This window comes from Macrotis lagotis, chromosome X (assembly GCF_037893015.1).
Source record: "Macrotis lagotis isolate mMagLag1 chromosome X, bilby.v1.9.chrom.fasta, whole genome shotgun sequence".
Lineage (NCBI taxonomy): Eukaryota > Metazoa > Chordata > Mammalia > Peramelemorphia > Peramelidae > Macrotis > Macrotis lagotis.
In genome coordinates, this window is record NC_133666.1 from 359,632,913 (window position 1) to 359,647,552 (window position 14,640).

Genomic DNA, 14,640 nt, shown 5'->3' on the forward strand with positions numbered 1-14,640 from the left:
AAACCTAAAAAAAAAGTTTTCAAATTTATTTCAATGAAGTTAACCAGATATTGGGAGACAAAAAAATTAGGAAATCTTTGTAAAATTGGCTATGAAATTATTTTATATCAGAAAATCACTAAGCAAAATTAATTAAATAATGGAAACCTTGGTCAGCTTTTAAACTATAGTCACTTTTTCTTGAAAGCAGAGCTCTAAAACTATGGAAGGAGAATTTAGATTATAAAGAATGTGAAATAACATGTCAGAAGGGGATTAGAGAATAGGAGTCACCAAATGCAAAAGGCAAAAAGGGGTTCCCAGAAGTTCCAGAGTATAGTATAGTATAGTATTATATAGTATAGTATAGTATAGTACAGTGTAGTGTAGTATAGTATAGTATAGTATAGTATAGGCTAAATCCTCCAAGAATGCAGATTCAAATTTTTATAGACATTTTGGCAAAATTGAATATTTAAGTGCATGTTGTAAGGTATCCTTTCCAAGGATCAGTATTGGTCTCATAAAGAAGGGGAAGGGCAACTAGTTGGCATAGGAAACAAAGCTCTAGGCTTTGGGAAGATTCCATTTCCTGAGTTCAATTCTAGTCTCATACACTTTCTTTGCCTCAGTAACTCATTTATAAGATAAACTGGAGAAGGAAATACCAAACCATCCGTTCTCTTTGCCAAGAAAATCTCATATGAGTTCTCAGTCAGACATGACAAAACAAAATAAAACAAAACAAACAATAAAAAAAGATTGAACAAGAAAAACCAGAGAACCAGAAAACAGAACTAGAAAAATGGGGGATTTGAAAGCTAAATATCTACTCAATTTGTCTTTATTATTTAAAGATAGATATTTCTTTAGGCAATAGTACTACATTTGATGGAAGGGGAGTATTCAGCCAAAGCTATTTTTGTGGAACTGGAAGCTAGAATTAGACTCCTCAGTCCATGCAAAAATAAAACCATATTTTTATAGGTTTTAGTGGTACTATTTAAATTATTTCTTATAACCTGAATATTTTCTTTTGATGCTTTTGATTTGTGAGTCTTCATCTTGACTATCCTTTTGCTTGCTTTGTACTTTAGAAAAAAATTCATTATCATAAAGAAGACAGTAATACAACTAAAATAATAAAAGAATAAAGTCAGGACAACTTTACTTACCCATCATTTGGGGAATGAATGAACAAGTTATTAATATGAACTATTTTTCTATAAGAAACCATAATCAGGCATATTTCAGAAAAATCTTACATGAAGGCTTACATGAACTGATACTCAGTGAAGGGAGCAGAACCTGAATGTACAGTTTATAGCAACATTTTGTGATGATAAGCTATAATAGACTCAGCTCTTCTCAGCAATCAAGAGAATTTCAAAAGAGGTGTGATGGAAAATGCCATCAACAAACAGAGAAGGATTTATGGCATGTGAATGCAGACCATAGCATACTATAATTTTAATTTTGTTTTTGTTTTTTTCTTTCTCATGTTTTTTCCCCTTTTTATCCTAATTCTTCTTTCACAGCATGACTATTATGGAGATATGTCTGACATGATTGAACAAATATAACCTATATCAAATTACTTGCTCTTTTGGGGATGAGGGAGGAAAAGAAGGAAGGGAGAAAAATGTGGAATTCAGAATGTTACAAAAAATGAATGCTGGCAACTATCTTTTTATGTAATTGGAAAAAATACCACTTTTGCTCTAGAAATGCCTATAGTTTTTTCTTTCTTTTATCTCTCTATCCCTCTGTCTCCACCTCTGTGTCTGTGTCTGTCATTGTGTCTATGTCTGTCTGTCTGTCTGTCTGTCTCTCTCTGTCTCTCTCTCTCTCACACACTCTCTGTTTGCCAAGGGCTTAGATTTCTACAAAAAAGAGAATTACAATTGGAAATGCTAAACAGTCAAGCCTCTTTCCAGATAAGAATAGAAAGCAAAGTCCAAGTTATTCCCCCAGCCCCCAAAATCATTACTTTAATCTCCAACTACCTAGCTAAACAAAGGTTAAGGAGCTCTTTACACTCCTCCAAAAAACTGGAATCTAGGAATTCTTCTCAATCTAAATGATTCTTCTTTCTATAACTGCCATATTACTGAGAATTTACACTTGAGTCAAGCATATTTGACTTCCTTATGCTTCTGTTTTAAGACAACCATTAAAATCCTCTGGTATGGGAATATTACAGTTAGAGAATTGTCTGGTTCACTGAAAGAACTGACTCATGATCCCACAGCATGTCTTAGACAGGATTTCCCATTTCAAGGTCAGCCCTCCAGCTGCTGCACCACAGAGCCTATTCATTCTACTTTTTGTTTTGCCCCCTCTTGAAATCAGTAGCCATCATAACTTTAGTACAAAGTATTTTTCCATCTCACAATTTATTTTTTTAGTATAAAAAAAGTTTTTGACAGTGTAATGTTATGTAAACAGATTAAATCACCAGTTCTTCCAGTAGCATGCTTGAATATGTTCCTTTAAGGGCAAACAATACAAGGCAGTTCCTTGAAATAAGGCTTAAAACAGTAGAAAATGAAATTCTGGAATCCAAGGAAAAATGTCAGAAAGGGTTCTCATGACCTTTCTTAAATGCCAAATGAAGCCATTTTCCCTATTTTTTATAGCCCTCTCTTATCTGAAGTTCAGGAACTATTTAAGGTTCCCTTGCCTGGGAGTAAGATTTCTCTCTCTCTCTCTCTCTCTCTCTCTCTCTCTCTCTCTCTCTCTCTCTCTCTCTCTCTCTCTCTCTGTAAATTCCATATCTCATTAACCAGTATGTCATAGCTTTAGTCCTGGACTTATTTCCAATCAGCATTCTAAAATCCTAATTTTTAGGCTTTTTATATTTCTATTGTTCCTTTGGTTCAGAAAGAATATAAAATAGATTTTGTATTATTTTGTATTATAATTTAATGACATTTTATGCATGTGTCTTTGTAGTATAAGTAAATCAAAATTTGCAAAGCACTATAAAGGGCAATAAATCTGGAGTCAGAGGATCTGAGTTCAAATATGAGTACTACTTCTTTTCTGTGGAAATTTGGACAGATCATTTAGCTTTTTCCTCTGTTTCAGTTTTCACATATGTGAAAAGAGGACACTAGAACATATAATCTCTGATTATTCTAGCTCTATATCTAATATTTTATAATCTGAAAACTAAAAACCCATATGTTCTACAGATATGTCAGCCAATATTTTAATTCTTAACTTAAAAAAAAATTAAATCAGTCTAAGGAAATAAGAAAAAAATAACAAAATAGTATGGTCTCTTTCAACATTAGGAGAAATATTGCTCAATCCACATAGAAATAAAATCTGATCTATGAATCTATTTGAAACTTCAGGTGACAAAATAAGGATCCAAAATGATCCTAGGAGGCTGGAAAAATGGAATGAATTTAATGGAATGAATTTGTTGAAAATGATTTTAAAATCTTAAGATTGGATTGAAAAAAGCAAGTTCCACATTAAACTTCAATAAAGAATGGGACGAGTACAGTTAGATAATAGTTCACATGAAAAATAAATTAAGTTGCAGTCACTTAGTATAATGGGTGGAAAACAGAGTGAAAAATAATGTAATCTGCACTAATTGAAACACTGTGAATAGGGCTCTTTCAGAAAACATCTGGAATGCAGCATGCAGTTTCATTGAGGGGGAGAGATATTGAGAAGCCACAGTATATCACAAGAGAAGGTAGTCAAAATAATAAAGGTATCAAATCACAGACATTTGAGAAATGATAAACCATAAACTAAGTTGCTTGAGGTGGGGATTGTTTTCCTTTGTTAATGTTTTATTCATTCATCTCAATACCTGACACATGATAGGTGTTTAATAAATGCTAGTTGATTGATTTAATAAACAGTATGGATTGAGCAAAGATATAATAACAAGATAAGGTGTTGATATTAGTCTTAACTTATTGAAGACGTTATAAAAAAAGGAATAGATAGGAGCCATGGGTCAAAGTTCAAGGGAGGCAGATTTGGACTCACCATACTAAATATTTGCAGTTTTCCAAAACATAAAATTATCTAATTAGGTAATGACTTCCTGTGTTAAGGATTTTTCAAAAATAAAAAAAAGAAATCGAATAGTCAATTATTGGAAATGTTGTGGAAGAAATTTATATTTAGAGTAAATGTATGATTAGGGGCTGCATTTTTGCCTTTGTTTTTATTCCTAGCTTTTGTTATCATGACACATGCTAAACGGCCAAACATTTTTTGACTGACACTATGGGATCCACAAGGACAAAATTTAAAGGTTTATATCATTAATTAGTTACAACAAATTGGCTTCCATTTTAAGCAAATTAAATATATGTATAATTACTTATGATTTAAAAATGCAATTATATATGTTTATAAACACATACCCACAAATAAATTCAGACATAAAAGACATTTTTCTCCCTCATTCATGCATGCTAAAATCTATATATAATTTAAAGATATGGAATTTTCTACAGTGTGTTAAGAGGATTATTGCCTCACAATGCTTTAAATTCTATATTTAGACAGTTTGAATTGTATGCTAAATAAATGGAAGGAAAAATTATGAATAGTTTTTTAATTATAATTTATAATAATGTGTATTTTATCTCTTCAAAAGAAAATATCTTTCTTACCAGAAATTCATTAGGTAAAGTCATTATAAAGTTTGAACAAAATACCGACAAGAATTACAATTTGAAATCTGTACAAATTAGTTAGGGAACATACTCTTTCAAGATTATTTTAGGGGAAAGAGTTTAGCTGTCCTTTCTACAATTTCCCATCCAAAACAAAAGTGTAAAAAAATCAATGTTTATATACCAATTTGACTCTTAGTGGGCCTCCTTACACTAAGGAAAAAAGAGCCACCAGTAATCTCTTCTGCAGAGGCAAAAATGACTTTTTTCTTCTTCAATTCACAACTATCCTTAAAAACATTGTGAAGTAAGTGGTTTGACATTGGTAATCTCAGCCCTCTTCCCAGTGTTCACTGTCCTCTTTCAACTGTCTCTGTTGATACTTTATCACCATCTCTTTTCCCATCAATTCTATTCTTCCTAATTTCCTCCCTAATAAAACTAAAAACAACAGCAGTAACAAACATAACAATAACAAAAGAAATCAAAAACCTTTTTGTTGTTTGAATTTCTTGACATCCTTAGAACATTCTGGGCATCAGAATTCTAAGAAATCTAGACATGTGAGCAAATCCTGTTTTCACTCTACACTGAATAGATAACAAAGACTGGGTAGCGCCCTAGGGTGGGTATGGGGGTGCCCCAGGACAGATCTAGAATCTCCTAGGGGTCGAATGAGTGGAGAGAATGAGTGGAATGTTTCCACCACATGTTCTTATTTTATCTTTGTCCCCTGTTTCTGCAGACATCATTATCTGTCTTCCTATTTCAACTTGGATTGGCATTACATATTTTGTATTTCTTTATCATTATTCAATCTGATGCATTTAACTTTGTTTGGAAGTACTGTGGATAGGAACTCAGCTGTATTTTCTAGGCACCCTCTTCCATAATGATTTTTTTATGGTGGTTACTTTTTGTTGTTTGCTCACGTTCCCAAACTATTTCCTTACTTCAAGCTTTAGGTGAGGGTTGGACTCCAAAAGCCTCTGGAGGGGATGTTTAGGCTGGTCCTACTACTCTTTTCTGGAGTACTGAGTTTCCAGGATCTCAAGGATAGCCTAAGAAGGGCACCTGAAAGCTTTCACGCATTGCAAAGTAGTTTAAATGAGAGCGGTGTTTGATTTTTGCCTTCCTTGGTTTGTGCTTTATAATGGGGTTTTGAATCTAAATAACACTCTTGTAAGTTGTACCTGGTTGGAAATACACTACTGCTGGACTCCATCACTATAAACAATCTGGAGACTCAACTAGTTCAGTGACAGAATTGTAGATTATTTTTTGTATTGGGGTTCCTATGCCAACCCTGCAGATTGTAACGGAGACCCCAGGCCACTTCTGGGGTCACAGATACACAGCTGATGCTTGTTTTTGAACTTGCTCCTTTCTTGAGACACAACTTCAAACCATTCAATTGCTTCTTAACCTGGAAGAGCACATTTAGATTCAAATCCTTTCCTCAGTCACCTGAACTGTAACCTGGAACTAGATTATAAAAATCTCCCTTTAATTCCTGCCACTCAGTCATATTGGCATCATTCTTCTAATCTATTTTATTTCCAGATTTAATAGGCCAACTGTCCAAATGACTTTTAAAAACAATGTTTAGATTTGAACAAAGAAATATGAATACCACAGTAAATTTTGAACTAGTCCATAAAAAATTTATTTAATATTTTTGGACCATGAATTTCTTTGGAAGTCTGATGAGGTTCATAGAACACTCCTCAGAATAACATTATTAAATACATAAAATTACAAAGGAATATAATCCCATAGAAATACAATTAATATAATTTTAATAAAGTAAGTTCACAGGCCAATATCCTTAATAAAAATTAGAGAATATTATAGTTTTGAAATATTGTATATATAAACAAACTCAGGATGCTTTTCATTCAAGTAGCTCCTATACTATCATGAGAAAGTCATGTATAAATATCTAGTGGACAGAATTTTTAAAGGGACTAATGTATCCTTAAAATACTTCTCAATCAGAGGAAATACTCAATGCTTTAAATGGCATATTAGTGCCAGTACAGTTCATTACATTGTAAAAATTTCTTTATGTCTATTTTCTAGATCTTCTACTATATTCTGAGCTTAAACTAGCCAGACATTTCTCTCGATTTACAAAGTACAAAAAAAAAAGACAAAAAAATACCAATACAAAAGCCATTTTATTATGGACACTGTATAATTAGCATTAGAAATATTTCAATTATTTTAGCAAAAAAGGTAAGGATTTTTTTCTTTGTTTTTGTTTGTGTGTGGTTGTGTATATGTATGTTAGGAAAATGATAAACCTGGCTCCTGTAATCAAGGCACATATTCACTTTTAAACTATCCTTTACATAGAGAAAATGAAAGATCAATTTTGTCTACATACAGTAGTTCATGTCCCTATTTCAGTTGTTTTTAAACCTCTAGAAAATGTATAATTGCCTAAAGAGATTTATTGCTGATCATATAAAGTGTCCAGTATTTCTGTTAGAAGTTGTAAATGAGAAAGGCATCCCTGACATTTTGATCTTAGAAGTGTTATTTTTTTTTTTTAGTTCTACTCAACAATATCCATAAGTGACACAACAATCATTCAGGTTTTTCTTCGTACTTAACAGAGTTGCCCTCAATGGAAAGTTATAATGTCATAATTAAGAAATAATTCCCAACTTTTGAAAAAATTGAAGGTTTTTCAGTAATAAAAAAAGTGTTCAAATTAAAAGTAGGATGTATTAGCATGGTAGGATTGGAGGAAGATTTGCCTTCCTAACCAGTCTTTCTTACTTAAAAGTACAATTACCTTGCTCTCATAATTTGACTTATAATGATATTTACTTCCCTTTCATCACTGGAATTTCCCTAGGTAGTCTAAATCCCAAAACCTACTCAGACAAAAGAAAGCATGTCTGGCATTAATATATCTCTTTCTTTAAAAACTACATTTGACTTTAGACCCCAATTCACATTTTGTTTCAGTTTTAAGAAGCATTTTACCTTTTGAAGCTTAACACATTGCATGTATATAGTAAGCACAACTGTGTAGAGAAATATGTCGGGTGTTATGGTCTGAACAAAAGTTTCTAAGACATGGTCCTTTCAAGAAGGAGAAAATAAAATTGTATAGTCACATGTGTGTGTATGTGTGTTTATGTCTTTTTGTGTATATGAGAGAGACTGAAATTGAAGTACTAAGTAAAGGAAAATTTGGCTTTTCCCACAATTTAAATCTAATTAGGAAGGAAGAATCTAACAAATAATCCACTTTCTTTGGCAGTAATAGCCCAATATGAAACACAGAATATGTTCTTCAACTTTGATTCACATTAAAACATAGTTCAAATTCTTTCTGAAGTGCAACTCATTTGAAATTATATAATTAGGACTGATAAAGTTATCTTGGAATAAACACATCAGAAATAAAAAAATAAATGAAGTTTGCTATAAAGATGAGAGTCTTAAATACATAAAATCATGCTAATATGACACATTATTTTTAATGGATGTCTGAAAAGGAGATGGCCAGTTTTTTATACCTACTAGAGGAGAAGGTCTCAAAGGACAGAAATTCATTTGTTTCCAATCCAATTAAAAGGATGTAAAGAAGATAGAGGACCAACCTGTTTTGGGGTCAACAGAGAAATATGGCTGTCCTTGAAGAATACTATACACCACTCGAGCACTGTTTCCATAGGTTGGGTCATCAGCATCTGTAGCTGTCACCTGTAGAACAGAGGTACCTGTGAATTCAAGAAAATAATGTTTAATTGACAATGATACTAAATATAAAAAAATGTAAAAGCTAAATATTTATCAGATGATATGATCTTTCATTTTATACACATGTTATATCTAGAGTTATAAAAAATATTAAGAAATACAAATAGTCTTAAAATTTTTTTTCCCTTTTAAGTATAATCCCATTGCTCAAGAGGAATCTACAAACTGTCTAGAATTGATTCAGGTAGACAATTCAAGCAACTGAATAACATTCTAAACATAATTGTCAAATCTATTAAAATTTTAAAAATTAAAAGATAACAGCTATGGTATTTAGGATGAAAAGAAGAGAGTTCTGCCCAAGTACATTCAATTTTGTTTTCTCAGGATTTGACATTTCTTTCAAATATATTAAAACTTCATTTTAAATCAATGAAAAATAGCTACAGTTTAATTATATTCAAGTCAAATCATAAACTTTGTCAATAAACTAATTTGATATTGCATTTTCCTCAGATTAATAAAGAAAATGTAATATGGTTATCATCATTTTTTAATATGTTTAAAAAATAGTTTGCCAAAAGACAATCAAATCTGGTCTTCTTATTGTTGTTTTATACTAGCTGCTAAAAGACTGTGATAAATGTAGTTTAAAAAATCAATATGGGGGAAAGATTTTTAATGTCTAAATTTCAATAAGATTTATTTATTATACAGAATATCTTAGTTTGATGTGGAAAAAAAAACAATAACAATTTGAATCATTTAAAGTAAATTAGGCTATTTTTATGGATTTTCTATCAATGGAATGTGAATATCTTAATGGTTAGAAGCCAGGGATATTTTTTGTAGGGATTTTTATTCAGGTACAGAATAGATTCAATGACCTTGAGGTCTTTCTAATTCTGAAATTCTATCAGTCTCTCAATTGTCCTAGTCTAAAAAACAATTGCTTGGGGATTATATGTAAGACAAAGCTACAAACAATCTCTCTCTCTCTCTGTCTCTCTCTCTCTCTCTCTCTCTCTCCCCCCCACTATGTTTTCTTGTGCAGAAAAAAAACATCAGGGGCATGATATGAGATCTCATTCCTTGGGACAATGAGAGGGTAAATGGTTTGCCAGCAGTTTATATAAACAACCACAGTGTACATAAATATATAAGTATATATATATTTATATTTATATGGATATGGATATTTATAAATGGCTTTTGAGGGAGCAGAATCAGGATGGTAGGGAGAAACCAGAAAGTTGCCTGAGCTATCCCCAGATTCTCTTCAGAAACAAGCTTCTGAAATAATTTTGGAGTAATAGGATAGACAAGGAGAAGGGGTAAAGCACTTTCCCAGCCTGGGAGAATTTGGAAAGACTTTGACACAGGTCTGTTTTCTTTAAGTACAAGAGGAATGGAACCCAGTAAAGGAGATGTCCCAGCAAGCCAGAAGGAGATTTTTAGCCATGGTACAGAGCAGCAACTGAAGTCTAGTGGTCCTGTCCCAATGGACAGCAGCACAGAAAGTCAACTGTTAGATCTCCAGACTGAATGTAACAAGCAAACTGCCAGCCCTTCAACCGATGGTATAACTGAGAGACTCTGGTACAGAAAGGCAATTCCCTGGTCCCCGATGCAAAAAGCTTAAGACAGGGCATCTAGGTGGCGCAGTGGATAGAGCATAGGCCCTGGAGTCAGGAGTACCTGAATTCAAATCTGGCCTCAGACACTTAATAACTACCCAGCTGTGTGGCCTTGGGCAAACCACTTAACCCAAATGCATTGCAAAAACCTAAAAAAAAAAAAGTTCAACATTTAAAAAAATGAGTAAAAAACAAAAAAGAGCCATGACCATAGAAAGTTACTATGGTAACAGGGAAGATTCAAACAAACTCTGAAGACAACATTGTCAAAATAATTACATGCAAACTCTAAAAGAGGAATTTGAATTAGTTTCAAGCCCAAGAAGTCTTCTTGGTAAAGCTCAAAATTAATTTTAAAAATTATATGACAGGTGGAAACAAAGAAAAGACAGCCACTTCCTTGAGCTCTCCCCAAAACTCCTCCAACCAAATTGAACTAATGCCATAAAACAATACCTGAAGCTGAAGAACCCACAAAAAATGGGTGAAACCAAAAACAACTTAGAAGTTCAGCAGGAAAAGTTTTTCATATCTGAGTGGATATTCAAGTGGGAAGGTGAGAGTGGAGCATAGAGCAGTGAAGATGGAGCATATCTTGGTAGTCAACAATAACAGTGATTTCTCCCAAAGCTCTTAGTTCAGAGGGGGTTGAACAACTGATCGGAAAGAAATTACAGGGGTCTCTTTACTTCAATGAGGACAGGGCTCTGTTGCTCTTCCATATTCACATCTGGATTGCAGATATGGATGGCAAACCTTGCAGCTGAAGTGGAGGGGGGGGACCTCATCACAGTTCCAGGGCAGAAAAATATGCCTGTGGTCACTCATAGACAAGAGTACAAGTCAGGAGCGTAGTAAATGTGTTTCCTTTGACCATATTACCTTAAAAGAACTGAAAACATACATATAAAAGCTGTACAAAAACCCTGACCTTGCACACTTGCACCTTGGAAACAGAGTTCTACTTTAAGAAAAATGAAATGTCAAAAAATAAACTTGAAAACTGAGCAAAGGGTGGCTAGGTGGCATAGTGGATAAAGCTCTAGCCTTGGAGTCAGGAGTACCTGGGTTCAGATCTGGTCTCAGACACTTAATAATTACCTAGCTGTGTGGCCTTGGGCAAGCCACTTAACCCCATTGCCTTGCAAAAAAAACCTAAAAAAAAAAAGAAAAGAAAGAAAGAAAGAAAGAAAGAAAGAAAGAAAGAAAGAAAGAAAACTGAGGAAACAGAAAAAAAAATGGACCATGGAAGGCTACTATGGTGACAAGAAAATTCAAAACATACACTCAGTTGAAGATAACAAGATCAAAGCTTCAACATTCAAAGCCTCCAAAAATATGGATTGGATTCAGGCTATGGGAGAGCTCACAAAGGATAATGAAAAATAAATAAGGGAGATAGTAAAAGAATTGCAAAGAAAAATGAGAGTGATACAAGAAAATCATGGAAAAAGTCAACAATTTAGTAAGGAAGACATAGATAAACTGTGAAGAAAACAAAGCTTTAAAAAGAAGATTAAGTCAAATGCCAAAAAGGAAGACAAAAAAATGAGAAGGGGCAGCTAGGTGGCCCAGTGCACTGGCCTTGGAGTCAGGAGTACCTGAGTTCAAATCCGGCCTCAGACACTTAATATTTACCTAGCCATGTAGCCTTGGGCAAACCACCTAACCCCATTGCCTTGCAAAAAACTAAAAAAAAATGTGGAGAAGAATGCCTTAAAAAGCATAATTGGTCAAAGTGGAAAAAGGGAGCACAAGAATTCTCCGAAGGAAAAAATGAGCTCTTAAAAAAAAAAGTAGAATTGGTCAAATGGAAAAGGAGATATAAAAACTCAGTGAAAAAATAATTTGTTTAAAATTAGAATTGAGCAAATGGTGGGGCAGCTAGGTGGCATAGTAGATAAAGCACCAGCCCTGGAATCAGGAGTACTTGGGTTCAAATCTGGTCTCAGACATTTAATAATTACCTAGCTGTGTGGCCTTGGGCAAGCCACTTAACCCTGTTTGCCTTTCAAAATCCTAAAAAAAATAAGAAAAATAAAAAGAATTGAGCAAATGGAAGCTATTTTAGAAAATATCAAAGGAATAATAAAATAAAAGAATGGAAAAAAGGGAAAACAATGTGTGAAATATCTCATTGGAAAACAACTGGTCTGGAGCATAGATCCAAGAGAGATAATTTAAAATTTTATTTATTAGACTATCTGAAAATGATGATACAAAAAAGAGCCTAAACCTCATCTTTCAAGTAATTATCAAGAGAAACTGCTCTGATATTCTAGAATCAGAGGGTAAAATAGCAATTAAAAGAATCCACCAATCAAAGAGATCCCAAAATGAAAACTCACAAGAATATTAACAAATTTCAGAACTCCCAGATCAAGAAGAAAATATTGCAAGTAGCCAAAAAGTAATAATTCAAGTGTGGTAGAGCCACAGTCAGGATAACACAGGATCTAGCAGTTTCTACATTAAAAGATCAGAGTATGGGATATAATGTTCTCAAGGGGAAAGGAGTTAGATTACAACCAAGCATAATTTAACACGCAAAATGGAATATAATCCTTCATTTCATTATTATGATGGCAGTTTGCAGTATAAAATGACAGAGAGGAGAGGGGGAATAAAACAAACACACTATCTTTCCCCTAAGGAAAAAATAGGAGAATAATAGGACAAGAGAAATATGGGGCAAAATAGAGGGGAGGGCAGATTGGGGGAGGCAATAGATAAAAAGTGTACTTTTTGAGGAGGGACAGGATTAAATAGAGAGCAGAGTCAGAATAGTAGAATAAAGGGTATGGGTATATGTTGACTGATATAATGATATAAAAAAATTAGCATAAAAAGATTATATAGAAAGAAGAGGGTAGTGTGAGGCAGAATAGAATAAATTAAATCACTTGATTAGGCATAAAAGACCTATTCAGTTATCATCACACAATACTGCAATTAATGTGTACAATGTTCTCCTGGTTCTGCTCATCACTCAGCATCAGTGCATGCAAATCTTTCCAGGATTTTCTAAAATTCACCTACCCCTAACCTTTTCTTTGATTTGTTGTAAGACTCACTCATTATTTAGAATTTGATTATTTAGTTCGCAATTAATTTTAGCCTATCTTTCCCTGGCCATGTATTGCAGACAATTTTTATTGCAGATCATGATTTGAAAAGGATGAATTTGAAAGTTCTATCTTTCTGCATTTTATTGAGAGGATTTTATGACCTAATACATGGTTAGTTTTTGTATGGGTAGCAGATCAAAGTACATGATTTAAAATGTGCTTTTTTTTTCCTACTGATTTTTACCCTTTATTCTGATTCATCTTTCACAACATGGAATAGGAAAAATATGGAAATAATTTGAAGAAATATTTCATGACTACATTTATAGCTATATCAAATTACTTGCTGACTTGTGGAAAAAGGAGGGAAAAGAGAAATGGACCAGGTCCTGGGAGCTAGACAGCAAAGCAGAATGGGGAGTACTATCCCAGGAAAAGTCCAAATCATGGTAATACTGGAACAAGGTGCAGGACTGAATTGGAAACAAACCTCTCCATAGGTAGAGCCTGGACATAAAAAGGGAAACAAATTTCTCTGTAGTTAATGTCTGGGCTACATAGACAACATCTTGGCAAGAGATAAGCTAGGGATCAGACCCCAGTCCAAGCCAAAAAAAAAAAAAGCTCAGGACTATACTCTAAACATCAGGAGCAGAATTCAAAAATCAAAATGAACAAAAACCAAAGAGTTCTAATCATAGAAAGCTAATATTCAGTTAGCAATGATAAAAATGCCATCTCAGAAGAAGAAAGCAGTGAAAAATTACATACAGGGAAAAACTCAGAGAAGTTTATGAATAGGACTAAATCAAAAATTCATAAAACAAACTTAGAAAAAAATTAAAAACCAAAGAGAAGAAGAAAAATGAAAAAAGAGAAATGAGTCATGCAGGATAATTATGAAAAACTGACCACAGAAATCAACTCCTTTAAAAGTATAAATAAGCAACTGGAAAAAAAGAATGCAACTTGTCAAAAATTAAAATTTACCAATTGGAAAAGGAATGCAATTCATCTAAATACACCTCACTAAAAAGTAAAATTAACCATTTAGAAAAGGAAACTTAGAAGCCAACTGAAGAAAATAAAAATTTAAAAATTAGAATTGGACAAGAAAAAACTAATGAATCTATGAAATACCAAGATTCCATTTAAAAAAAAAATCAAATGGCTGAAAAAATTGAAAAAACATAAAGTACCTTTTAAGGAAAACAAAGAACTTGGAAAATAGATCCTAAGGAGATAATGTAAGAATTATTGGTCTACCTGAAAGTCTAGATTAAAAAAAAGGACTTGGAAAATATCTTTCAGGAAATTGTGATGGAAAACTGTCCTACTATACTATATCAAAAAGACAAAATAGTCCTCGATGTGAATAGCTAGAACACCTTTAATAAGGGACCCTAGGATAAAAATTCCAAGGACTATCATAGCCAAATTCCAAAATTATTATACAAAGGGGAAACTACTGCAAGGAGTAAAAAGGAAGCAATTTAAATATAAAGGTAGTACAGTCAGAATTACGCAGGATTTATCAACTTCAACGGTAAAGGACTGAAGGGCCTGGAATATATTTTGGAG

At 33.1% G+C, this 14,640-nt stretch overlaps 1 protein-coding gene across 1 annotated transcript in view; it reads right to left on the reverse strand.

Annotated features, from left to right (window-relative positions):
* LOC141496946 (cadherin-18) overlaps positions 1 to 14,640 on the reverse strand; it is a 400,980-nt gene that overhangs the window by 259,317 nt on the left and 127,023 nt on the right. The window contains exon 3 of the mRNA XM_074199523.1: positions 8,255 to 8,374. Within this exon, the coding sequence (XP_074055624.1) occupies positions 8,255 to 8,374 (120 nt within the window). The remainder of the gene's footprint in view (positions 1 to 8,254; positions 8,375 to 14,640) is intronic.